Consider the following 27,604-nt stretch of genomic DNA (forward strand, 5'->3'; position numbering starts at 1 on the left):
CCGTGGCATAAATCCAAAGTCCCCCTTGAGGGTCGGGGTCCATGGGTTATTCCAGAAGCGCAAACTGCGTATACAAGGCCAAGATCTCCAGCTCTAGTAAATAACTCACGAGACTTTACCCCTTGGAGGTCAGTGGCTTCGAACAGCTCTGTTTCCGGGCAACGCCATTGTCGGGCGCTCTGGGCGGGGGAGGGGTAACTAAGGACAACGGCCGGAAGAGAACTCCGGAAGAGAGGGAGAGTCAGACGGGGAAAATAGGCAGCACGTGTCGCGGCCCAAGCCATCAAGAGTGATTCGAGGGCTCCGCACAAGAGGAGCGCGGAGGTCAGGCGGGGCCGGAGAACGCCCCTATGATTGGCGGGCCGGGGTACCAGAACGCTTGTGATTGGGCGAGGCCAAGACCAAGGACTGCTTTTTGAACCGCGTAGGGTTCTGGGTAGCAAAGACCTTGGAAGCGTCTTAACTGAAAGGGGTAGGGGGAAGGTCGCCAACAAACGGCTGAGCTCACAATCCGTTCTGGGACCAGGCCGGGGCGTCCCCCTCCCCCCATGGAGAGAGCCAGGCCAGAGCAGCCGCCTCAGCAGCGCCAACTGCCGCGGGCGACTCCGTCGCGCCCGCTGCGCCCTGCTGCGCCCCCGCTGCCCGTCGAGGGCGCCTCCTTCCGGGCAGCGGTCACGGAGCCCTCTCCGTCGCCGCCCACCCCGTGGGCGGCCGCCATTGCGACCGTCGCCTCGTCGTGTGGGGAACCCTCTGCGTCGGGCGTACAGCCAGCGGCACGACGGCTGCTGCAGGTGAAGCCGGAGCAGGTGTTACTGCTGCCACCCGGGCCACCACTGCCTCAGGCCCGGGAGGAAGGCGCCGCCACCTCTCCCGCGCAGGCGCGGCTGCTGCAGCTGAGGTCCGAGCTGCTCCTGCTGCCGCCGCCGCCCCCCGCATCTGAGGGCATCCCCTGCAGGCCTGAGTTGCACCCGTTGCAGCCCCGAGCGCTGCACGTTAAGGCGGAGAAGCAGGAGCCGGGACCCGGCTTGGATCTGTTGGCTGGGCCTCGGAGGGCCGTCGAGGCGTGCCCTAAAACCTCCAGGAGGGTGAAGGCAGAAGGCTCTGGGCCCCTCAACAGCCGCCGAGGGGAGGAGAAGAAGGGCAAGTTGGAGGCGGAGGAGATAGTAAGCTACGCAGCAAAAGGCGAAGAAGGCAAAAGCCTGGCAGTCCTCAGAGAAGGAGTCATCAAAACGGAGGTGCCTGAGAGACTTCGAGAGGACTGCAGGCTCAGTACAGAGCCCGCGTCCAATGGCCTGGCCCATGGCAGCAAGGATGTCATCCTGACCCAGCCGTCCAGTGCCTTTGGGCCACATCAGCAAGACCTCAGGATCCCTTTAACTCTTCACACCGTACCCCCTGGGGCCCGGATCCAGTTTCAGGGACCTCCACCTTCAGAGCTGATACGATTGACCAAGGTCCCGTTGACACCAGTGCCTATTAAAATGCAGTCCTTACTGGAGCCTTCTGTAAAAATTGAAACCAAAGATGTCCCGCTCACGGTGCTTCCCTCAGATGCAGGTATTAGACAGCAGGGGAATCAATCTGGTTTTCAGACTTCGTCTATTGCCCATAGCTGACATATCAGCTGTTGAGAAGCCTAAACTAGAAAAATAAAATCATGGATTCAGGGCAAAGTCTGCACAGGTATCACTTCTGACTTGTACATATACCAGTAAAATACACTAACACGTTCAAGATTCCCAAACATTAAAAATAACCTATGTTTTTAAAGGTCCATTAAATGAGATTTAGGTGTGACTAATGCTTATACACAAAAATGGAAATAGTCTTTCTAGGTAAATACAACATTATCAGTTTATATTGCTGCAGATAATCAACATTTTAAAATGTTGTATGATAGTAGCTCAGTGTTTTTACGTGTATTAATAAAAAAAGTTTTAAGAAAAAGGAAAGTTTATACTGGATTTATAAATGATTTATCTTTTTTAAAAACGAAGAGTAAGCATTTTCTAGGAGAAAAGACTACATAATTAATTGTAACAGTATTCTAAAAGCTTACAGAAATACAGAAAATGAAAGTAGAATAAAAGTTTTCAAATAAAGGACCATAATTATAGTAGTAACAATTAAAAGTAGACATCTTATTTCTATCCATTATTTCCAAATACATAGCTAGAAAATTCTTATTTTAAGATTTAATTCAGACAGACTATTATGCCCGTAAATCTGGAAATTCACATTAATCTTCACTTTATATTTTCATTAATTTTATATTAATGTATTAATGTATTCTTATTTTCTTTATTGATTCTTCCTTCCCTACCCTCCTCTTGCTTTCCACCTCCCCCCTTGCTTTTCACGTTTAGTAATTTTTAAACTTTGTTTTCATTTTCTAAAGGAGAGAAAGGGAAAACTTTCTTTATAATACTTGTTTCATCCTTTGTGCATTTAAAAATTTTATATGTCAAGTAACCTTAAGATAAAGAGAATATATGAACTTTATAGACAGTGGCTTTTGATGAATTATATAAGAAATGTGACTTTAAACAGCTTCCTTTATTGTAATTTCAGTTGCCCCTGTAACTTTCAAAAAGTCACCTTTATTATTTTCCTCTTTTTTCCATGGGACTAGTATTAATGACCCACCTTGGCAGGTGCTTCACTTTAATAATGAAATATAACTAACACTATAATATTATAAGTATTTTTGCTTGAATGGGCACTCCAGCGGCATGTAGGTGAATTCCTTTAAACTTTTAGGGTACACCCACCTAGTGCTAGGATTATAGTCATGAATAAGTTATAGTTCCTGTTCCCCATTAATAGAATATGTTTAGTGGGAAATAAGCCAAATGTTAATTGTTGTTAGAAGCATTAATATAACTCAAGGAAGTAATAAGACAGCATTTTACAGTGTCTTCAATAATAATATTCTTTCTGAGGAAAAGAACAATCATTCTAAACCACAGTTTAGAATGCTGAGTTCAAGGGTTATGAAGAATTCTGGAATACTGGCAGTTCTTTGGCTATATTGAAGTGAATATTTTCTCCATATATTTAAAAAGTAAATATAGTTGGAGGTGCACTTCACTTTAAAATTGTGTGTGTGTGTGGCACATTAATTTAGTCTTTTAATTTTTGTCATGTAGGAATACCAGATACTCCCTTCAGTAAGGACAGAAATGGTCATGTGAAGCGACCCATGAATGCATTTATGGTTTGGGCAAGGATCCACCGGCCAGCACTAGCCAAAGCTAACCCAGCAGCCAACAATGCAGAAATCAGTGTCCAGCTCGGGTTAGAGTGGAACAAACTTAGTGAAGAACAAAAGAAACCCTATTATGATGAAGCACAAAAGATTAAAGAAAAGCACAGAGAGGAATTTCCTGGTAATCAAATGAAATGAACAAAGCCTCTTTCTAATTTCTTTTAAATTTATTTATTTAGGTAAAGAATAGGTTAGGATGAGATTGAAAGACAAAATGTAATTTTTTTCTGGTCTGATATGTACAATAGAGAAAATTGTGGTTAATATTATAGTAATGATTGAATTGATACTGGACATAAGTTTTCTTAAACAGAACAAAGTAGAACGATATCTGGTCTCATATTTGCCAACCAACACAAACCTGATCTGGTCTTATATTTGCCTACTAATGCAAACCTGGGGATATACAGTTTTACAGTGGTTTTGATTTAATATAAAAATATAAATTTAATGATGGTGAAGCTCCAGAGTTCTATGCTATGATATTTCAAATATATTAGCAAATGAAGTGTTCAGCTCATAGCAACAGAAAAAATATGCAGTGGACACTGCAGGCATTAGCACCAAGCTCCATTTTAATATTATATGGTTATCAGAATCTAGTCCTGCCTCCTGCCTGATAAATTTATCCTCATCATGATATAGTTTGAAATAAATTCTGACTTTCTCCCCAGCAGTGAGGACATTGTTATTAAGCTTGGTAAAAGCTTAATATATGTTGGTATGACCAACACATTGTGCGTGGAGGGAAAAGAATTTTTTTCCTTAAGTAATAGCAGAGAGATTCAGGCTGGGAATGGTCAGAGTAGTGGTTAAGGGGAACCAGTGATACTCTTGGTTGGCAAAAACTGCCATAACTCCATTTTTCTGAGTTTAGAAGGAAATTGGGTGGTTTGTAGATTTGGAGACTGCCAAGTCTAAGAGGGTGACTTTTCCCAAATAAGGCATAAAAATAGTGACTGGTCATTAATAACCGCTTCATTGTAAGACATAGATAATTGTATCTTACAGAAAGTAAAAAAAATGGGAGGAGACAAATAGCGTCTTACTGGGGCATTTTTTTTTTTTTAAATGGGTAGAGGAAAAACTTTGAAATTCAGACTCAGTGCCTTTAATGTTGATTTTACTGTAAATTCATTATGTGTCTTTGGAGAAAAGACATTTACTCTCGGTCTTCCTTTGAATTATTAGTTACAACATTGGCCACTAGGTAGGAGCCATATGGATAGATATGCTGAAATGCACAAAAATAGTATCATAGAAGTGGAAAAGATACTTTAGACAACTAAGACTTAGAAGTGTTTTGTACTTTTAATGTGAAAAGAACTATTTAAAGGCTAAATAGGATATGTAGGTTCAAATTAAAAATGGTTAATCTTCTTCTCTAGGTTGGGTTTATCAACCTCGTCCAGGGAAGCGAAAACGCTTCCCTCTAAGCGTTTCTAGTGTATTTTCTGGTACCACACAGAATATCATCTCTACAAATCCAACAATTTATCCTTATCGCTCACCTACCTACTCTGTGGTAATTCCCAGCCTACAGAACGCCATCACTCATCCAGTTGGTGAGTTGGTTTTATTGTAGATTATAATTTTGTAATGGCTTATGTGATCATTTTACCTCTCAACTTGAAATTTTGCTTCTGATAGTTTAAGAGTTTAAACAACAATATTAAGAAAAAAATCAAAAGTGAGAAAGTGAAAACATTAAATCAGAGAAGGAAAATTTTCAGTAGACATCAAAGTCCTTGGTTTGCTAGACCAGCAAATATTCCATGTCAGACCTTTTAAGCAAATCAGGATGAGTCCATAGATTATGCAGATAATGCAGAAAATGACTGAGGTAATTCAGTGGGAAATAGGAATGTGTTTTTAGTGTTAACATAAAAGAATGCCTTGCTGATGAGGTATGAGGCATCCTGTTCTGGAATTTAATAATGGTGACTGACCTGTTAAGACCTTTTTTTTTTTTTTTTGCTGCTCTAGAAAAAGCAATGGAAGTAATCTATCTTCTACCAGATATTTGGTTCATTATATTGTCTTTCCCTAAAATTTCTCCTCTGTTATCAGTTCTTTACAACATTCCTGTCTTTTGCATTTAAGAACCCCAAATTGAGAATTTAATATCTTAAGAACTTTGGTGAGGAACAGGGAGGCCTGGCATGCTGCGATTCATGGGGTCGCAGAGTCGGACACGACTGAGCGACTGATCTGATCTGATCTGATCTGATCCATCATTAGTTTGTTCTTCCAGAGCCTATTTTAGTCATCTCTTAGGCAGAGCTTTGTACATTCCCTGCTTACTATCACTTGTCCTAAAACTGCTGTTCTTTCCAGTTTTAAAATTGACTTATTAGGAACTTAGGCATTTTTGGTTTTTCCCCTGTATATTATTATAGTAATAAATACCAACAAGGCCACATCAAGGGTATCCAGACTCAAGGCAAAGAAAGCTGATCCTATCACCCTGTTCTTCTCCCAGTACTTTTGCTATTTTGTAGTATCTCTTTTAATTCTGTATTCAAACTGGACTTAATTATGCTTTTTTTTTTTTTTAAAAAAACTTACCTTGTGTAATGTTATGTTATTTAAGATTTACGCTTTTATCATCTGTGTTTCTTCTTTTTACACCTTTTTCTAAAGCTTTTCTTTCATGTAATTCTATACACAGTTAAATAAATGCTGTATGTTTTCTCTTCTCAGAAACATACTTATCAATGTTCTTACTTAAGGCAGCTGACATTTTAATACAATATATTAACTTTATGCAATTCTGAGCAAAGGTTTGGGGAAATAGAAAGTGGTAGAGCTGTTACATTCATGATGTTTTATATAAGTATGAAAAATAAAATTATAGGAAGCCTTTTTGAACCATATACAAAGTAATCAAATCTAGGTATTTTTTTGATTGGCTTTTTTCTTTTTAAATTTCTCTTATTTCTTCTTAGGTAGTATCAGTAAGGTTTTGTTTCTTGGACCTCAAATTATAAAAATCATTATCTTTTAAATATAAAATTTTGGAATTCTTTCCCCAGGTATATATATAGTTACATATATATAATTGTTATACAGTAGTTATGATGAGACTTATTGGCTGTTCTGCTGCCCAATCATACAGCTTTTGAAATATGTTCTTTTAGTTTTACTCATCAGCTTGGCGTATAGTACTTTGAGGAGTTGGTATCAGTTGCAGATTTGGAAATGTCACTGTATATTTTACATTCTAAATCATTTATATAACTCTTAAATAAGAAAAAATTATAGCACAAATACCTCAGAAAATCTACTTTTAAAATCTACCTTTAAATGCTCATTATCTACGGATACAAATGTTTATACCATTCCTTTTTGTTGTTGTTGTTCAACCAAGTTTATATTCTAAATATGAAATCATGGTAATTGTGTTTTTCAAACTTGTTTATTTCCATGGAAGAAAGATACCAAATTAGTGAGGTATCAGTTCAGTTCAGTTCAGTCGCTCAGTCGTGTCCAACTCTTTGCGACCCCATGAATCGCAGCACGTCAGGCCTCCCTGTCCATCACCAACTACTGGAGTTCACCCATCGAATCAGTGATGCCATCCAGCCATCTCATCCTCTGTCGTCCCCTTCTCCTCCTGCCCCCAATCCCTCCCAGCATCAGAGTCTTTTCCAATGAGTCAGAAACAATTTGCTCTTTTTCTAGAAAGATTTGCATACAAATATATTGTATAGATTTCACCAGCTTTTCAAGTGTAGAAAATTGACTCACCAAACTATGGCTCTCAAGTAAACTTACTACTTCCAAAAACAAGTTCACTACTTCTGATAACCTGGTATTATGTTGACTTTCCAAAAATGCTCTGGATTGACATTTTTGGCAGAGAGACCATTTGTATCTACTTCATCCAATATTTTCTCATTTCTAACTTTTGAGTTTCTTTAAAGCTTTTAGGTTAATGCCACCTAAGATCTCATATATTCATTTTATCAATTTGGATTAGAACATTCTGTGAACTTGCCATTATACTGCATTTGATGTAATATTTTTAAACTATCTGCTGTGAAAATGAAGTAGGTTTAGATATCTTCTTAAGATCTTTAGTAGGAAGTGGGTTTTGAGTCTCTCCATTCTTTCAGTTGACTTTTACACCGTAATGACTATCCCATTGATTCCATTAAGTCTCTTCTTTCTGTAAAAGTATTTAAAAAGTCACTTACTATTGATTTTAAGGTCCCATAGATGTAATTTCTTCAGTTTTCTTTTAAACTGTCTAATTTTTACTTGCATCTCACTTACACACTTTGGCTTCTCTTTTACAGATTTGGACGAACTCTTCATTTTAAAGACATCTTTCCTTTCTGTGGGTACTCTTTAATTTGGTCAAGCTTTCTTGGTGGCTCAGACGGTAAAGAGTCTGCCTGCAGTACGGGAGACCTGGGTTCAAACCCTGGGTCAGGAAGATCCCCTGGAGAAGGAAATGGCAAACCACTCCAGTATTCTTGCCTGGAAAATCCCATGGACAGGAGCCTGGCAGGCTACCACCCATGGGGCCACAAAGAGTCAGACGCGACTGAATGACTTCACTTCCACTTTGATTTGGTCAGTTAGCCACAACAGCTTTTTGATTTTTAAGGCACATTTTTTTCCTTCTGGGTTTTTAGCATTATCATATAAAATAACCTTCATTCTTCTATAAACTTTTTATTTTAGTTATCCCTATCAGCCTTATTTTCCTAACCCGTATTTGTAGTTCCAAAAATCTAATTTTGTCTCTCACGTTTAATCCCACATATTGAGCCTATCTCCTGTTTCCAGTTTCTGAAAGTACTTACAGCTTAATAGTCCAGAATACTTTTTAGATACTTCCCTTTATCAAATGTCTTTGATGCCAGTTACGCCAACATTTTAATTTTATATTAAATTCAGTTTGGTTCAGTCGCTCAGTCGTGTCCAGCTCTTTGTGACCCCATGGACTGCAGCATGCCAGTCTTCCCTGCCTATCAGCAACTCCCGGAGCTTGCTTAAATTCATGTCCATCGAGCCAGTGATGCCATCCAGCCATCTCATCCTCTGTCGTCCCCTTCACCTCCCGCCTTCAATCATTTCCAGCATCAGCGTCTTTTGAAATGAGTCAGCTCTTTGCATGAGGTGGCCAAAGTATTGGAGCTTCAGCTTCAGCATCAGTCCTTCCAATGAATGTTCAGGACTGATTTCCTTTCAGGTTGACTGGTTTGATCCCTTTGCAGTCCAAGGGACTCTCAAGAATCTTCTCCAACACCACGTTCAAAAGCATCTATTCTTTGGTGCTCAGCTTTCTTTATGCTCCAACTCGCATATCCATAACATGACTACTGGAAAAACCATACCTTTGACTAGATGGAAGCAACGAGCAAGCCATCTTTTAATTTCATGGCTGCAGTCACCATCTGTAGTGATTATGGAGCCAAGAAAATAAAGCCTCTCACTGTTTTTATAGTTTACCCATCTATTTGCCATAAAGTGATGGGATCAGATGCCTTGATTTTAGTTTTTTGAATGTTGACTTTTAAGCCAATTTTTTCACTCCTCTTTCACTTTGATCAGCAGACTCTTTTTAGTTCCTCTTCACTTTCTGCCATAAGGGTGGTATCATCTGCATAGATGAGGTTAATGATATTTCTCCCAGCAATCTTGATTCCAGCTTGTGCTTCATCCAGCCTGGCATTTTGCATGATGTTCTCTGCATATAAGTTAAATAATTAAGATATATATATATATATATATATAATATACAGCCTTTACATATTTCTTTCCCAGTTTGGAACCAGTCCATTGCTCCATGTCTGGTTCTGACTGTTGCTTCTTGACCTGCATACAGGTTTTGCAGGAGGCAGGTAAGGTGGTCTGGTATTCCCATCACTTTAAGAATTTTCCACTGTTGTGATCCACAGTCGAAGGCTTTGGCATAGTCACTAAAGCAGAAGTAGACGTTTTTCTGGAACTCTCTTGCTTTTTTATAATCCAACAGATGTTGGCAATTTGATCTCTGGTTCCTTTGCCTTTTCTAAATCCAGCTTGAACATCTTGAAGTTCTTGGCTTATATACTGTTGAAGCCTGGCTTGGAGAATTTTGAGCATTGCTTTACTAGCATGTGATATGAGTGCATTTGTGCAGTAGTTTGAACATTCTTTGGGATTGCCTTTCTTTGGGATTGGATTGAAAAATGACCTTTTCCAGTCCTGTGGCCACTGCTGAGTTTTCAAGATTTGCTGGCATGTTGAGTGCAGCACTTTAACAGCATCATCTTTTAGGATTTGAAATATCTCAACTGGAATTCCATCACCTCCACTAGCTTTGTAGTGATGCTTCCTGAGGCCCACTTGACTTTGCATTCCAGGATGTCTGGCTCTAGGTGAGTGATCACACCATCATGGTTATCTGGGTCAGTAAGATCAGTTCAGTCACTTAATCCTGTCGGACTCTTTGCGACCCCATGAATTGCAGCACTCCAGGCCTCCCTGTCCATCACCAACTCCCGGAGTTCACTGAGACTCACGTCCATCGAGTCAGTGATGCCATCCAGCCATCTCATCCTCTGTTATCCCCTTCTCCTCCTGCCCCCAATCCCTCCCAGTGTCAGAGGCTTTTCCAATGAGTCAACTCTTCGCATGAGGTGGCCAAAGTTCTGGAGTTTCAGCTTTAGCATCATTCCTTCCAAAGAGCACCCAGGACTAATCTCCTTCAGAATGGACTGGTTGGATCTCCTTGCAGTCCAAGGGACTCTCTCAAGAGTCTTCTCCAACATCACAGTTCAAAAGCATCAATTCTTCAGCGCTCAGCTTTCTTCACAGTCCAACTCTCACATCCATACATGACCACTGAAAAAACCATAGCCTTGACTAGACAGACCTTTGTTGGCAAAGTAATGTCTCTGCTTTTGAATATGCTATCTAGGTTGGTCATAACTTTTCTTCCAAGGAGTGTGTCTTTTAATTTCATGGCTGCAGTCACCATCTGCAGTGATTTTGGAGCCCAAAACAATAAAGTCTGACACTGTTTCCACTATTTCCCCACCTATTTCCCATGAAGTAATGGGACCAGATGCCATGATCTTTGTTTTCTGAATGTTGTGTTTTTTTTATTTTTTTTTATTTTTAAACTTTACATAATTGTATTAGTTTTGCCACATATCAAAATGAATCCGCCACAGGTATACATGTGTTCCCCATCCTGAACCCTCCTCCGTCCTCCCTCCCCATACCATCCCTCTGGGTCATCCCAGTGCACCAGCCCCAAGCATCCAGTATCGTGCATCGAACCTGGACTGGCAACTCGTTTCATACATGATATTTTACATGTTTCAATGCCATTCTTCCAAATCTTCCCACCCTCTCCCTCTCCCACAGAGTCCATAAGACTGTTCTATACATCAGTGTCTCTTTTGCTGTCTCGTACACAGGGTTATTGTTACCATCTTTCTAAATTCCATATATATGCGTTAGTATACTATATTGGTGTTTTTCTTTCTGGCTTACTTCACTCTTTATACTAGGCTCCAGTTTCATCCACCTCATTAGAACTGATTCAAATGTATTCTTTTTAATGGCTGAATAATACTCCATTGTGTATATGTACCACTGCTTTCTTATCCATTCATCTGCTGATGGACATCTAGGTTGCTTCCATGTCCTGGCTATTATAAACAGTGCTGCGATGAACATTGGGGTAATCGTGTCTCTTTCCCTTCTGGTTTCCTCAGTGTGTATGCCCAGCAGTGGGATTGTTGGGTCATTAGGCAGTTCTATTTCCAGTTTTTAAGGAATCTCCACACTGTTCTCCATAGTGGCTGTACTAGTTTGCATTCCCACCAACAGTGTAAGAGGGTTCCCTTTTCTCCACACCCTCTCCAGCATTTATTACTTGTAGACTTTTGGATCCCAGCCATTCTGACTGGTGCGAAATGGTACCTCATAGTGGTTTTGATTTGCATTTCTCTGATAATGAGTGATGTTGAGCATCTTTTCATGTGTTTGTTAGCCATCTGTATGTCTTCTTTGGAGAAATGTCTGTTTAGTTCTTTGGCCCATTTTTTGATTGGGTCATTTATTTTTCTGGAGTTGAGCTATAGGAGTTGCTTGTATATTCTCGAGATTAGTTGTTTGTCAGTTGCTTCATTTGCTATTATCGTCTCCCATTCTGAAGGCTGTCTTTTCACCTTGCTAATAGTTTCCTTTGATGTGCAGAAGCTTTTAAGGTTAATTAGGTCCCATTTGTTTATTTTTGCTTTTATTTCCAATATTCTGGGAGGTGGGTCATAGAGGATCCTGCTGTGATGTATGTCAGAGAGTGTTTTGCCTATGTTCTCCTCTAGGAGTTTTATAGTTTCTGGTCTTACGTTTAGATCTTTAATCCATTTTGAGTTTATTTTTGTGTATGGTGTTAGAAAGTGTTCTAGTTTCATTCTTTTACAAGTGGTTGACCAGATTTCCCAGCACCACTTGTTAAAGAGATTGTCTTTGATCCATTGTATATTCTTGCCTCCTTTGTCAAAGATAAGGTGTCCATATGTGCGTGGATTTATCTCTGGGCTTTCTATTTTGTTCCATTGATCTATATTTCTGTCTTTGTGCCAGTACCATACTGTCTTGATGACTGTGGCTTTGTAGTAGAGCCTGAAGTCAGGTAGGTTGATTCCTCCAGTTCCATTCTTCTTTCTCAAGATCGCTTTGGCTATTCGAGGTTTTTTGTATTTCCATACAAATTGTGATATTATTTGTTCTAGATCTGTGAAGAATGCTGTTGGTAGCTTGATAGGGATTGCATTGAATCTATAAATTGCTTTGGGTAGTATACTCATTTTCACTATATTGATTCTTCCAATCCATGAACATGGTATATTTCTCCATCTGTTAGTGTCCTCTTTGATTTCTTTCACCAGTGTTTTATAGTTTTCTTGAATGTTGTGTTTTAAGCCAACTTTTTCACTCTCCTCTTTCACTTTCATCAAGAGGCTTTTTAGTTCCTCTTCACTTTCTGCCATAAGGGTGGTATCATCTGCATATCTGAGATTATTGATATTTCTCCCGGCAGTCTTGATTCCAGCTTGTGCTTCTTCCAGCCCAGCGTTTCTCATGATGTACTCTGCATAGAGGTTAAATAAGCAGGGAGACAATATATAGCCTTGACGTACTCCCTTCCCTATTTGGAACCAGTCTGTTGTTCCATGTCCAGTTCTAACTGTTACTTCCTGACCTGCATATAGGTTTCTCAAGAGGCAGGTCAGGTGGTCTGGCATTCCCATCTCTTTCAGAATTTTCCACAGTTTATTGTGATTCACACAGTCAAAGGCTTTGGCATAGTCAATAAATCAGAAATAGATGTTTTTCTGGAACTCTCTTGCTTTTTCCATGATCCAGCAGATGTTGGCAATTTGATCTCTGGTTCCTCTGCCTTTTCTAAAACCAGCTTGAATGTCTGGAAGTTCACGGTTCATGTATTGCTGAAGCCTGGCTTGGAGAATTTTGAGCATTACTTTACTAGCGTGTGAGATGAGTGCAATTGTGTGGTAGTTTGAGCATTCTTTGGCATTGCCTTTCTTTGGGATTGGAATGAAAACTGACCTTTTCCAGTCCTGTGGCCACTGCTGAGTTTTCCAAATTTGCTGGCATATTGAGTGCAGCACTTTCACAGCATCACCTTTCAGGATTTGAAATAGCTCAACTGGAATTCCATCACCTCCACTAGCTTTGTTCGTAGTGATGCTTTCTAAGGCCCACTTGACTTCACATTCCAGGATATCTGGCTCTAGGTGAGTGATCACACCATCGTGATTATCTGGGTCATGAAGCTCTTTTTTGTACAGTTCTTCTGTGTATTCTTGTCACCTCTTCTTAATATCTTCTGCTTCCGTTAGGTCCATACCATTTCTGTCCTTTATCGAGCCCATCCTTGTATGAAATGTTCCCTTGGTATCTCTAATTTTCTTGAAGAGATCTCTAGTCTTTCCCATTCTGTTGTTTTCCTCTATTTCTTTGCATTGATCACTGAGGAAGGCTTCAGTAAGATCTTTCTTGTATAAATCTATTAAATTGATCACGTTATTTTTTTAAGGTTTCTAGAAATCTGGTAGAAGCAATATTTATTTTAGCCTGGCTTTCAGATGTCAGTTTTATATATTTATGAATTTTCTGGTGAGATTATTTCATTCTTTACATTTTATTACTGAAACCTGAAATGAATTTTCCTTATTACATCTAAACTCAATTGATATCTTTTACTCTTCTGAATTCATACATTTTCTCTAAATTTTGACTTTAAAAATGTTTACTACTATTTTAATATTTTGGTAGTAGACATATAATATCATTTTGGTTTATCCATCTCTTCTTTTTTAACAGAAATAACACAAAAAACCTCCAACATTCTAATATATTTGTAATCCAAAAACAATCTTATCTTGTCCTTGTCTAAAGATCAGTTCTTGCCGAGTTTTATGTTCAGAAGAAACAAAGATATGGCTTGAAAATTCCTTGAAAAGTGATGTAGCTCATTATTGTGGGTTTTCTTGTGGAGCAAAGGAGGAGGAATCATATGGCTCAAACTATACTAAGTCTTCTTAGGACTCCTCTTTACCATTTCTCTCCCCAAAGCCCCACCGTCCTTAGCAGTTATGTAACTGTTCTTCCCAAGCCTCTATTTTCCATCTCTGTCTCTATGTCTCTGACTCTTACCCTATTTCTCTCTCTCTCCTCTCCCCCTTTTTCCGCCTCTGTTTCTCTCTTCTTAGCCATATGCTGGTCTTCCTATCCTTCTTTCTACTTCGTTACAGCTTTTTCTTGTACAGAAATTTGGTCTGTCCTCAGTTTCTGCCATTCTCTACTCCTTTCTGTTCATCCCAGTCAGGCAAAAGCCTGGTTACATCCTTCATCCATTCAGCACAGGTAGTAGACTCTTCTTCGTTAGGAATGGGTGAGAGGGATTTGTCGAAACTATGGACAGCTATTAATAACTAATTTTTTCCTTTTCTTATCATAGTGTAGTATAGATCTAAGATTCTGCTCTTTACTTCATGTGACAATTAGATAATGCTAGCTGCTTGAACTGTCTCCTAAACATAATGGTTTAAACAGAATCATGGTTTACATTTTCACCCATGTAAAGTCCAAAATAAATATCTCTGGATTTCTTCCAAGGGATATAGACACAGGTTTCTTCTACCCTGTGGCTCTTCCATCTTTGATATGTAGTATCCAAGTGTGCATGAACTTGCAGAAGGGAAAAGAGCATGGAGGATTGTACATGAGAGTTTTTTCTGGTCCAGTCTCAGAAGGGGTATACATTGAACCACATGACCGCTCCTAACTGCAAGGCAGGCTGGAAAATGTAACCTAGCTGTGAGCTAGTAAGAGAGAAACCAAGTGACTGGATAGTCTTTTCCATACCTTATCTGCAGTGCGATATATTAGATCTCTGCCCTTTCCACAAGTCTTCCCTATTCACTGAGTTTATCAGTGATGATTAGGTGTTGGAGGCATTAAACTCTCGGTGTAACAACCTGAATTTTGACATTTAGGACATCTTTATTATACTTCCATATAACTCTCTATGCATCTGATTTTATACCTCAGGTCAAAATGTTAGTTACTTGGTAAATGTTTGTTTAAGTAAATGAGTGCATGGTTTTATCACCTCATGCTTCACTGGTTCCCCTTATTTTATAAAAAATATCTTTGGTAGGAAAGAACATTTGGTATCAGCTAAAAGATTGAGTCCCTTTCTTCTTCAGTAACTGAAGTAATTACAGCTCCTATAATTTTTTGTTTCCTTTGCCTAAAAAGAGTATATTTCTTTTTTGAGGACTAACAGCCTGGAGGATTGTGCATGAGAGTTTTTTAGGGGCCAGTCTCAGAAGCGGTACACAACACTTCTTACTTAACTTCATACTGTGCAGGAAAAGAAAATCTGCATCAGAGGTAGATTTTAGGAGCAGATGTCTTGAGTGCAGTGATAATTCAGTGAATAAAACTTTGAGAGATTTTACAAGTCAGCCTGGCGTAATATGTATTTAGAGGAGTTTTTTTGTACAAGATCAGAGATAGAGATTCTGTCAGCTGTAAGCTTGTTTGTTTTTTCTTTCATCTAGTCATACATAGGGAGAAGGCAATGGCACCCCATTCCAGTACTCTTGCCTGGAAAATCCCATGGACAGAGGAGCCTGGTAGGCTGCAGTCCATGGGGTCGCTAATAGTCGGACACGACTGAGCGACTTCACTTTCACTTTTCACTTTCACTTTTCACTTTCATGCATTGGAGAAGGAAATGGCAACCCACTCAAGTGTTCTTGCCTGGAGAATCCCAGGGACGAGGGAGCCTGCTGGGCTGCCATCTATGGGGTCGCACAGAGTCGGACATGACTGAAGCGACTTAGCAGCAGCAGCAGCAGTCATACATACCTTTCTTAACTTATTAACCAGGTTCTGTGCAAAAGATAATGGGGCTACTACTATGAATTAAACTGTTCCTGCACTTGAGCTCCCAGTTTTGTGGTAAGGGTGGCAGACCTGCAAATTTACACTATTTTTATAATATGTGATTTATAGTTTCTGAAGGAACATGAAAAGGGAGATTACTTTATGCTTGATTAATCAGGAAGGCCTAAAGCCTATGCCTCACATATGAGAAGGCTAGTCCATTTAACCCCATTAACTGAGAATCATGACAGCTTCATCTGTCTATTCATCCTCTATTTCATTGGGTCAGAGGCCATCTTGAAGCAGATGGATATATCTCTTCATTCCCTACCTCCAGGTTTAAGGGTGATAGTTATTTGACTTACCTGGAGAGAAGGAAGGAGAGGAATGTGTTACCTGGCCAAGACTGAGAGAAGATTGACAATCCTTTTGGCCTCTGACAGAAACATTTCTAACCATAGAGTCTGTTCTTGGACTGCATCTTCTATATTAATAGAGACGTAACTGCACTGAAGTAAACTCGATCATGAATCTATTACTTTGGCTTCTCTCTGTATTTCTTTGGAGAAGGTTAGTTAAATTTAGGCTAAATGTGTATTTTGAGTAACTTAGTAACTCAGTCAGCAGTCCTTCTTCTTCAGGATCAAAAAGATAAAATACATGATTATTTTAGTTGCCTCTAAAAATTCTGCTATCTCCATCTTGCCATGCTGCAATAATATTCTTTCCTATCTCACAAATTGCTGACCGATGGCAAGTCATAGTCTCTTTTGGGAATTTCCTTATGTATTCACACTGGATGCAATAAAGCAAAATAATTTTACTGATGGTTTCTTTAGTTTTTTTCAATTAAAAAATGTCATTCATAATTTAGTTTATCATAGAGTATACAAAATTAAAAAAATGACCCATACTGTTATGATGAAACCTCTATTAATACATAAAATTGATATATTTAGAGAACAGAAAATTCAAATGGTCCCACTAGGTATAAAATGAAAGTCTGGCTTCCCATGGCCCAGTCTCCTCTTCCAGATGACTGTCTTTTAAAAGGAACCACTATCAATAGTTTCATATTATTTCTTTTAGAAATATTTATATATACCAGCATTTGTATTTGTCTTTCACTCAGACATTTTATTCATTTATTTATTCATCCAAAAATATTTTTTTAAGGACCTATTCTGTGTCAGGCAGAATTTTGAACCCTGGGGATCCAGCAATGAACAAAACAGAAAAGGTCTCTCCTCTTAGGGCATTTAGAATCTAGGTGGGAAAGAGAGACAAGAATGTAAAATAAATGAACAAGATGGCTTCAGTTTGTCAGGATGCTATGAAAGAAATAGAGTGATGATGTTCTTAGGTCAGAAGGTTAGTGGAGGCTTCAGGTTATACAGTACATTAAGTTCTGAAAAAAGAAAAAATAGTGACTCAATTCATGCCTGATGTAGGCTGTTTTTATTTCTGAAGGTGAATCTCCACCGACCATCCAGCTGCCCACACCTGCAGTCCAGCGTCCAAGCCCCATCACACTTTTCCAGCCCAGCGTCTCCAGTACTGCCCAGGTGGCTGTCCAGGCTCCAAGTCTGCCCCTCCGTCCAGCACTCCCACCCCAGCGCTTTGCTGGGCCCTCCCAAGCAGACACTCATCAGCTGCATTCTGGAGTCAATCGCTCTGTGAAGAGACCCACTCCTGTTTCTCTGGAGAACACCAACAGGATTCCGACTAGTGCAAGTCCTGCCCATTCCAGATTTGCAACCTCAACCATCCAACCTCCCAAGGAGTATCCCAGCGTTTCTACTTGTCCCAGAAATACTCCAATTTCCCAGGCTCCTCCTATTCCACACTCACACGTCTTCCAGCCCCCTCCCCTTGGCCATCCAGCTGCATTGTTTGGGACACCACCAAGATTCTCTTTTCATCACCCTTACTTCCTACCTGGACCTCACTACTTCCCATCAAGGTAAGTGAATAGTTTATTTCCTTTCACCTGAAAGTGCTTTCACCTTTCACCTAAAACTTCATTCATAGTTAATGAATTTTTACCCCTGAAAGCCTCTTATTTACTGAAAAAGGAACTTCCTCAATCCTGTTTTGTATCTAATTTAGTTTAGTGGCTAGACGGGGCCAACCAGTTGGCATGAGTATATGGAGGGGCTGGATAGGAGCCAAGGAGAGTGCATGCCCCATCTTATGGGGCAGTTGCTACTGAGTTCCAGCCTACTGTTGCCACATGAGAATACAGGCTCCAGTGTTGTCAGATCTGATTTCTCTCTGGAAAAAAATCATCAGTTGTAAGTGACCTTAAGATCATTTAGTCCAACCCCCTTACTGAATAGTAAGCATGGTTCTTAAACTCTTATATGTATATAAATCACATGTGATCTTAATAAAATGCAGACTCTGAGTCAGTAGGTGTGGGTTACAGTAGGTTCCCATACAGGGTTACAGTAAACCGGATATTCTGCATTTCTAACAAGCTCCCAAGTGATGTCAATTCTGTGGTTTGTGGAATACTTTGAATAGCAAGACTATAGAGAGCACTGGCCTAAGAGGTTGAATGACTTGTCCAAAGTTATTTACCCTCTCAGGACCCTTGTTAATAAACCAAAAAGTTTCTTAGGTAAATTATCAGTAAGAGAAATTATTTTCACAGGGATGTATCTAAGGAAAACAGATTTGTAACTTTTCATTTTGGAGTGATAGAATTTAAATTTGAAAGCATTTTGATAGAGTGGCACTAACCTCTACTTTTCAGTTGCTGTTAAATGTATAAACAGAGATGGTTTCTGTTGAGAATGTTTAATACCCATCTTTTATTGTTACTTATTTAGAAAGTAAAACTACTCCCTACTTGGGTGTACCAAAGCCTCAAAGAAGTTTTTCAGCATATATTATGTTACTTCAATTCATAGTGGAATTGCTTGCTTTCAAGTCTTTAGTACAGAACTAAAAGAAAGTGAAAATAGAGGATCAGATTAGGAGAAAGGGAGATACTGCTGTTTGTGGTTTGTTTTGTTTTTCCAATGGGCTCTTCTTTAACAGCTTTCAGGAGCCTTTTAGTTCAAGAAATCAAACTTTAAGAGACTCCTAAGGCTAGGATCCGGAGAAGGCAATGGCACCCCACTCCAGTACTTTTGCCTGGAAAATCCCATGGACAGAGGAGCCTGGTAGGCTGTAGTCCATGGGGTTGCTAGAGTCGGACACAACTGGGCGACTTCACTTTCACTTTTCACTTTCATGCATTGGAGAAGGAAATGGCAACCCACTCCAGTGTTCTTGCTTGGAGAATCCAGGGACAGGGGAGCCTGGTGGGCTGCCGTCTATGGGGTCACACAGAGTCGGATACGACTGACGCAACTTAGCAGCAGCAGCAGCAAGGCTAGGATCTCTTCTCATCGCTATCTGTTAGGGTCTGAGATTTTATAGGAATTTTAGAGAATTTTAACAGTGTTGTTTTTTTTTTAACATATGAGAAGAGTGCTAAGGACATAGCTGGAATTTAATAAATGAGTAGGTTTGAAAGATCACTCTTAGTTAGAACCTTGAGGTTCACAAACTTAAAATTGGTGAAATTTTATCTTTGTTACATAATTCATTTTGTAGTACAAGAAAGACTTGAACAGTACTTATATTAAAGTTGAAGAAGAGGCATCTAGAATAGGTGTATAGCACAATCTTACTCCAGTTGTTGTTTTTTCTTTTTAGCATTTTGAGAACTTGGTATTTTTATCTAAAATTCTCACAGTAATTCTTTGTTTTTGGCATAATTATCCCTTTACTTTTTCAGATAAAGAAACTGATCAACTGTTAGATAAATAGCTTTGTTAAGGTCACACTTTTCACTTTCATGCATTGGAGAAGGAAATGGCAACCCACTCCAGTATTCTTGCCTGGAGAATCCCAGGGATGGGGGAGCCCTGGTGGGCTGCTGTCTGTGGGGTCTCATAGAGTCGGACACGACTGAAGTGACTTAGCAGCAGCAGCAAGGTCATACAACTGGTAAATGGCAGAGCCAGTAGTCAAACTTAGATTTGCTGTCTGATTTTTAATTCTGTGTTTGTTTGTTTTTTTTCACTATATCACTAAGGCTTCTCAATATAATGGCTTCTCTTGCTTGGGAGATGTTAGTTGCTAGAAGAGAATCCCATGGAAAATGCATACTGTATTTTTGAATGGAAAAGTAGTGTAGTCAAGTAGACTTTTGGGCAGGAAATTTTTTTTTTATACAATAAATAAATAAAATCATAGGAAATTTATCTTCCTTACTCATGACAAGACTTACAGGATTTGGCTGTTAATTTACAAACCATTGATAGCTTAAAGAACATTTTGGAAACAAACTCTGGAAAATATGTCATTAGGAGACAGAAAATATATCTCCATCTTGAATGGTATTATTGCTAATTAATAATAATGCTATTAGATGAACCAAATGAAGTGAGTCAGCAGTATTATACTGAATTTTATTTCATGTAAGAATGTCAAAGAACTATGTCAGCTGTAAATCATTAAGCCGAATATAGTTTTCCAAAACAAGACCAGCCTTATAAATTATAGTATTGTCTAATTTCCTTTATAACTTCTGCCTGTAATCTGTGCAATGGTAATTTCCCCAAGGATATGGGTAATCTTATTTATGTTTGTTTAGATAATATACTTCAGTAAAATCCAGTCTAGCTAAATAACAGAATTAATTGATTCTTTCTCAATTTTTCAATTGGCTCTTCTCCCACTAATAACAGAATCTCCTATAAAGATATTTCTTCCCTAATCTAATCAAATTACATATGGAATTATTCAGCCATTCCAATACCATAATAATAATGACATTTGATGTATATATTTGGTAAATGTATACCAAATATACATATTTGATATTTTGCCCTGTGTATCTAGAGTAAAAACCACGGAGTTTAGGCATTTTAATCAAGGAATCATTTTATGAGACAGAGAGGCACTTAGAAATACTGATCCCTAGGTCTGAGGCTAAATCCTCCTGCCTTTATATCGTAACCATCTTCATACTATGCTTATTAAGACTCTCTTTCTGTACTATGTTCAGTTCAGTTCAGTCCTCAGTCGTGTCTGACTCTTTGCGACCCCATGAATTGCAGCACGCCAGGCCTCCCTGTCCATCATCAACTCCCGGAATTCACTCAGACTCACATCTGTCAAGTCGGTGATGCCATCCAGCCATCTCATCCTCTGTCGTCCACTTTTCCTCCTACCCCTAATCCCTCCCAGCATCAGAGTCTTTCCCAATGAGTCAGCTCTTTGCATGAGGTGGCCAAAGTACTGGAGTTTCAGCTTTAGCATCGTTCCTTCCAAAAAAATACCCAGGACTGATCTCCTTCAGAATGGACTGGTTGGATCTCCTTGCAGTCCAAGGGACTCTCAAGAGTCTTCTCCAGCACAGTTCAAAAGCATCAATTCTTCGGCACTCAGCTTTCTTCACAGCCCAACTCTAATATCCAAACATGACTACTGGAAAAACCATAGCCTTGACTAGACAGACCTTTGTTGGCAAAGTAATGTCTCTGCTTTTGAGTATGCTGTCTAGGTTGGTCATTACTTTCCTTCCAAGGAATAAGCGTCTTTTAATTTCATAGCTGCAATCATCATCTGCAGTGATTGTGGAGCCCAAAACAATAAAGTCTGACACTGTTTCTACTGTTTCCCCATCTATTTCCCATGAAGTGATGGGACCAGATGCCATGATCTTCGTTTTCTGAATGTTGAGCTTTAAGCCAACTTCTTCACTCTGCTCTTTCACTTTCATCAAGAGACTTTTTAGTTCCTCTTCACTTTCTACCATAAGGATGGTGTCATCTGCATGTCTGAGGTTATTGATATTTCTCCCGGCAATCTTGATTCCAGCTTGTGCTTCTTCCAGCCCAGCGTTTCTCATGATGTACTCTGCATAGAAGTTATATAAGCAGGGAGACAATATACAGCCTTGAAGTACTCCCTTTCCTATTTGGAACCAGTGTGTTGTTCCATGTCCAGTTCTAACTGTTACTTCCTGACCTGCATATAGGTTTCTCAAGGGGCAGGTCAGGTAGTCTGGCATTCCCATCTCTTCCAGAATTTTCCACAGCTTGTTTGTTGTGAGCCACACAGTCAAAGGCTTTGGCATAGTCAATAAATCAGAAATAGATGTTTTTCTGGAACTCTCTTGCTTTTTCAATGATCCAGCAGATGTTGGCAATTTGATCTCTGGTTCCTCTGCCTTTTCTAAAACCAGCTTGAACATCTGGAAGTTCACGGTTCATGTATTGCTGAAGCCTGGCTTGGAGAAATTTGAGCATTACTTTACTAGCGTGTGAGATGAGTGCAATTGTGCAGTAGTTTGAGCATTCTTTGACATTGCCTCTCTTTGGAATTGGAATGATAACTGACCTTTTCCAGTCCTGTGGCCACTGCTGAGTTTTCAAGATTTGCTGGCATATTGAGTGCAGCACTTTCACAGCATCATCTTCCAGGATTTGAAATAGCTCAACTGGAATTCCATCATCTCCACTGGCTTTGTTCGTAGTGATGCTTTCTAAGGCCCACTTGACTTCACATTCCAGGATGTCTAGCTCTAGGTTAGTGACCACACCATTGTGATTATCTTGGTCATGAAGATCTTTTTTTGTACAGTTCTTCTGTGTATTCTTGCCACCTCTTCTTAATATCTTCTGCTTCTGTTAGGGCCATACCATTTCTGTCCTATATCGAGCCCATCTTTGCATGAAATGTTCCCTTGGTATCTCTAATTTTCTTGAAGAGATCTCTAGTCTTTCCCATTCTGTTGTTTTCCTCTATTTCTTTGCATTGATCGCTGAGGAAGGCTTTCTTAGTTCTTCTTGCTATTCTTTGGAACTCTGCATTCAGATGCTTATATCTTTCCTTTTCTCCTTTGTTTTTTGCTTCTCTTCTTTTCACAGCTATTTGTAAGGCCTCCCCAGATAGCCATTTTGCTCTTTTGCATTTCTTTTCCATGGGGATGGCCTTGATCCCTGTCTCCTATAAAATGTCATGAACCTCCGTCCATAGTTCATCAGGCACTCTATCTATTGGATCTAGTCCCTTAAATCTATTTCTCACTTCCACTGTATAATCATAGGGGATTTGATTTAGGTCATACCTGAATGGTCTAGTGGTTTTCCCCACTTTCTTCAATTTAAGTCTGAATTTGGCAATAAGGAGTTCATGATCTGAGCCACAGTCAGCTCCCGGTCTTGTTTTTGCTGACTGTATAGAGCTTCTCCATCTTTGGCTGCAAAGAATATAATCAATCTGTTACTTTCTTAGTTATCCTTTTTACCCCCACCTTTTCTTCTATTCTTCCTACTTCTCACAGGATTTATACTTTCACATACAAAGGAGATACCTAGAATCTTCATTCTATTGGCCATTGAGTAAATATATGTGTTCAAAAGTGTGTTGCGATTAGGGATATAGAATGTATATGAATGATAAATTGGAATTTATTAACTTGAAATCGGAGAAGGTAATGGCACCCCACTCCAGTACTCTTGCTTGGAAAATCCCATGGACAGAGGAGCCTGTTAGGCTGCAATCCTTGGGGTCGCTAAGAGTCAGACACGACTGAGCAACTTCTCTTTCACTTGTCACTTTCATGCATTGGAGAAGGAAATGGCAACCCACTCCAGCGTTCTTGCCTGGAGAATCCCAGGGACAGGGGAGCCTGGTGGGCTGCCGTCTGTGGGGTCGCACAGAGTCAGACACGACTGAAGTGACTTAGCATAGCATAGCTTGAAATATATAAAACTATAATCAAACATATCTATATATCTGTTAGGGAAGCTATAATCAAACATATCTATATATCTGTTAGGGAAGTTAAGTCCAAAAATTCTAAATTTGTGGGAATATATAGCATCTTAACTGTAAGATTTTGGACAAGCAGATCAAAAGTTACAAAGCAGTTATCCTTAATCCTTGTTTCGCTTATAGACCTATTAAAGAATTTGATTGAGGTTTTGGACCTATTTCCTATTATAATGTACACTTACATACATATACAATATTTTGCCTAATTCTTATAGAGGATAGAATTTATAGTTCCAAAACAAGATAGATTCAGCTAATATGGATTACTTTCTGCTATAACTATTATAAATGTTGAATTTAAATATGAACAATTTAATACGTAGCTGAAATCACAAAAAAGGAAAATAAATCCCCCTTTGTCAAAATGACCAATAAGCTGAAAACTTGTACAGTGGTCCTGGGGATAGTTTGTAGATTCAGAAATAGTCTTAGCATTTATAAACTTGGGTTTTAATGCCTACATAAGGAGAGAAAATGAGGTTTTGACTCTTCTCAAGGTGAGGAGGTGAAACTTAAAACCTCTTCATAAAGCTGCTGTTGCTGCTACTTTGTCACTTCAGTCATGTCTGACTCTGTGTGACCTTATGGACTGTAGCCCGCCAGGCTCCTCTGTTCAAGGGGATTCTCCAGGCAAGAATATTGGAGTGGGTTGTCATGGCCTCCTCCAGGGGATCTTCCCAAACTAGGGATAGAACCCAGGTCTCCCGCAGGTTCGATCGCAGGTGGATTCTTTATCATCTGAGCCACCAGGGAAACCCCTTCATAAAGCTAAGACCGTAGAAAGGCCTCTAAACCTTGATAAAGGAATAGAAGATTTTTTTATCACTGATCCAGACAAAGCACAAAGGAAATTTGTTTTTATCCAGGGCTATATATGGAAAAAGGTCTTCTGTTAGATATAAAAACTCCAGATTACACTGCACACTGATTGAGAATCTAAAATCACCCTATCCACTTGATAAACTAACACATAAATTAGTTCTGGGATGACTTACCTGGGACAACTATTCTAAAGGAGATACCTCAACCATTCAAGCCACTTAGGAATTTCCAAAGGGAGAGAATTATTATTAAAGGTGAGCTTTAGCATATAGAACACAAGGAAAGGATTCATTAAGAGCAAGAGTCAATACATGCTACAAATAGTAAGAATAATACCCAAGAATCTGAAATAACTGAATATCAGTTCAGTTCAGTTCGATTGCTCAGTCGTGTCCAACTCTTGGAGACCCCATGAACTGCAGCACGCCAGGCCTCCCTGTCCATCACCAACTCCCAGAGTCCACTCAAACCCATGTCCACTTAGTCGGTGATGCCATCCAACCATCTTATCCTCTGTTGTCCCCTTCTCCTCCTGCCCTCAGGCTTCCCCAGCATCAGGGTCTTTTCAGATGAGTCAGCTCTTCGCATCAGGTAGCCAGAATATTGGAGTTTCAGCTTCAACATCGATCCTTCCAATGAACACCCAGGACTGATCTCCTTTAGGATGGACTGGTTGGATCTCCTTGTAGTCCAAGAGACCCTCAAGAGTCTTCTCCAACACCACAGTTCAAAAGCATCAATTCTTCGGCGCTCAGGTTTCTTTATAGTCCAACTCTCACATCCATACATGACCACTGGAAAAACCATAGCCTTGACTAGATGGGCCTTTGTTGGCAAAGTAATGTCTCTGCTTTTTAATATGCTGTCTAGGTTGGTCATAACTTTCCTTCCAAGGAGTAAGCGTCTTTTAATTTCATGGCTGCAATTACCATCTGCAGTGATTTTGGAGCCCCCAAAAATAAGTCAGCCACTGTTTCCCCATCTATTTGCCATGAAGTGATGGGACTGGATGCCATGATCTTAGTTTTCAGAATGTTGAGCTTTAAGCCAACTTTTTCACTCTCCTCTTTCACTTTCATCAAGAGGCTCTTTAGTTTCTCTTCGCTTTCTGCCATAAGAGTGATGTCATCTGCATATCTGAGGTTATTGATATTTCTCCTGGCAATCTTGATTCCAGCTTGTGCTTCCTCCAGCCCAGCGTTTCTCATGATATACTCTGCATATAAGTTAAATAAGCAGGGTGACAATATACAGCCTCGACGTACTCCTTTTCCTATTTGTAACCAGTCTGTTGTTGCACATCCAGTTCTAACTGTTGCTTCCTGACCTGCATATAGGTTTCTCAAGAGGCAGGTCAGGTGGTCTGGTATTCCCATCTCTTTCAGAATTTCAGAACTGATTTCAGATTTCAGAACTGAATATCAGGAAGAGACTAAAAACCATATTTGAAATAATTAAAGAGGACTTCTGTACCAGCCAAGATTAGGGCTGAATCTACCCTCATCTGAAATGATTTAAAAAAAAAAAGGCAAGACACTGTTTATCAGCAATGAATATGAAGATCCCTGAGAGAGAGAAAATAAATGAGGTAAGCCTTGAAATCTCCCCTGCTTACTGGCCTGGAAACCATGGAAGGAGACATGGAAACAGGAAGGCACAACACATGGAAACCATGGAAACAGGAAGGAGAAACACAAGGAGATCCTTGTAGACTTGCTGAGTTGAGGACATAGAACCGAGAGTCCAGTGAAACCAAGTCAGCTAGGATTCTTGGGATAGAGTACTTGAGAGAAGAAGGTTGCACAATGCAAGAATTCTGGATCTCTGCATAGGTTCCTTTTTGAGTATTCAGCTGAATGCTGATCAGCTGATGCATGTGAGGAATATTACCCAAGATTGGTGAAAAAACTGTCCAACAAATCAGAGACAGCAGTGCCCAGCACTCACACCAGGCTGGGAATATTTCTTTTTCTAACCAAACAGATTAGAAAACCTTGATGGGATATTGACTACTTGGAGAGTCTTGTTTTAGCTAGATCTAGACTAAATGTTGGCTTAAAGCTCATCATTCAGAAAATGAAGATCATGGATGGCATCTGCTCCCATCACTTCATGGGAAATAGATGGGGAAACAGTGTCAGACTTTATTTTTTGGGGCTCCAAAATCACTGCAGATGGTGACTGCAGCCATGAAATTAAAAGACGCTTACTCCTTGGAAGGAAAGTTATGACCATCCTAGATAGCATGTTCAAAAGCAGAGACATTACTTTGCCAACTAAGGTTCATCTAGTCAAGGCTATGGTTTTTCCAGTGGTCATGTATGGATGTGAGAGTTGGACTGTGAAGAAGACTGAGCACTGAAGAATTGATGCTTTTGAACTGTGGTATTGGAGAAGACTCTTGAGAGTCCCTTGGACTGCAAGGAGGTCCAACCAGTCCATTCTGAAGGAGATCAGTCCTGGGATTTCTTTGGAAGGAATGATGCTAAAGCTGAAACTCCAGTACTTTAGCCACCTCATGCAAAGAGTTGACTCATTGGAAAAGACTCTGACACTGGGAGGGATTGGGGGCAGAAGGAGAAGGGGATAACAGAGGATGAGATGGCTGGATGGCATCACTGACTCGATGGACATGAGTCTGAGTGAACTCCCGGAGATGGTGATATACAGGGAGGCCTGGCGTGCTGCGATTCATGGGGTCGCAAAGAGTCGGACACGACTGAGTGACTGAACTGAACTGAGACTAAATGTTGCTATGGTTTTATCTAAAAACTCTTAAAATCAAGACCTGAAGTGATCAAAGTTACTATTTTCAAGTAACTAACTGTATCCAAAACAAAGTTTAAGGATATTAATAGAAATAGTATGATTACAAGGATAAGAGAGAGGGAATTTCCTTTCTGAAATGGCAGCATGAGGAGTTCTGTGAACCTACTCCCAAGCAAAGAAGCATAACTGGTAAAAACTATTTTTAAAGACCAACCACTTAAATTCTCTGGGAAGTGTCCTAAGGGCATATAGCAGATAAGGAAACATTTATTCAAGAATACACCCTAAAACCTGGTAAGAAGCGCAAGAGTCTATGATCCTTGGGCCATGAAAAATACTATCCCTTACTGAAGGCAATGGCAACCCACTCCAGTACTCTTGCCTGGAAAATCCCGTGGTTGGAGGAGCCTGGTAGGCTGCAGTCCATGGGGTCGCTGGGAGTCGGACACAACTGAGAGACTTCACTTTCAT

At 39.9% G+C, this 27,604-nt stretch overlaps 1 protein-coding gene across 3 annotated transcripts in view; it reads left to right on the plus strand.

The window, feature by feature from the left end:
• The first annotated feature begins 268 nt into the window (after nt 1–268).
• Nucleotides 269–27,604, plus strand: part of SOX30 (SRY-box transcription factor 30) — a 43,450-nt gene continuing 16,114 nt past the window's right edge. The window contains exons 1-4 of one of the 3 annotated variants that reach the window (XM_006058556.4): nt 269–1,557; nt 3,150–3,389; nt 4,657–4,833; nt 17,171–17,663. In XM_006058556.4, coding sequence (XP_006058618.4) covers nt 549–1,557; nt 3,150–3,389; nt 4,657–4,833; nt 17,171–17,663 — 1,919 coding nt within the window. In that variant the 5' untranslated portion in view covers nt 269–548. The remainder of the gene's footprint in view (nt 1,558–3,149; nt 3,390–4,656; nt 4,834–17,170; nt 17,664–27,604) is intronic. The other 2 variants (XM_025292329.3, XM_044947389.2) reach the window with 2 other exon arrangements.

The sequence above is a fragment of the Bubalus bubalis genome, chromosome 9 (assembly GCF_019923935.1).
Source record: "Bubalus bubalis isolate 160015118507 breed Murrah chromosome 9, NDDB_SH_1, whole genome shotgun sequence".
NCBI classification, from domain to species: domain Eukaryota; kingdom Metazoa; phylum Chordata; class Mammalia; order Artiodactyla; family Bovidae; genus Bubalus; species Bubalus bubalis.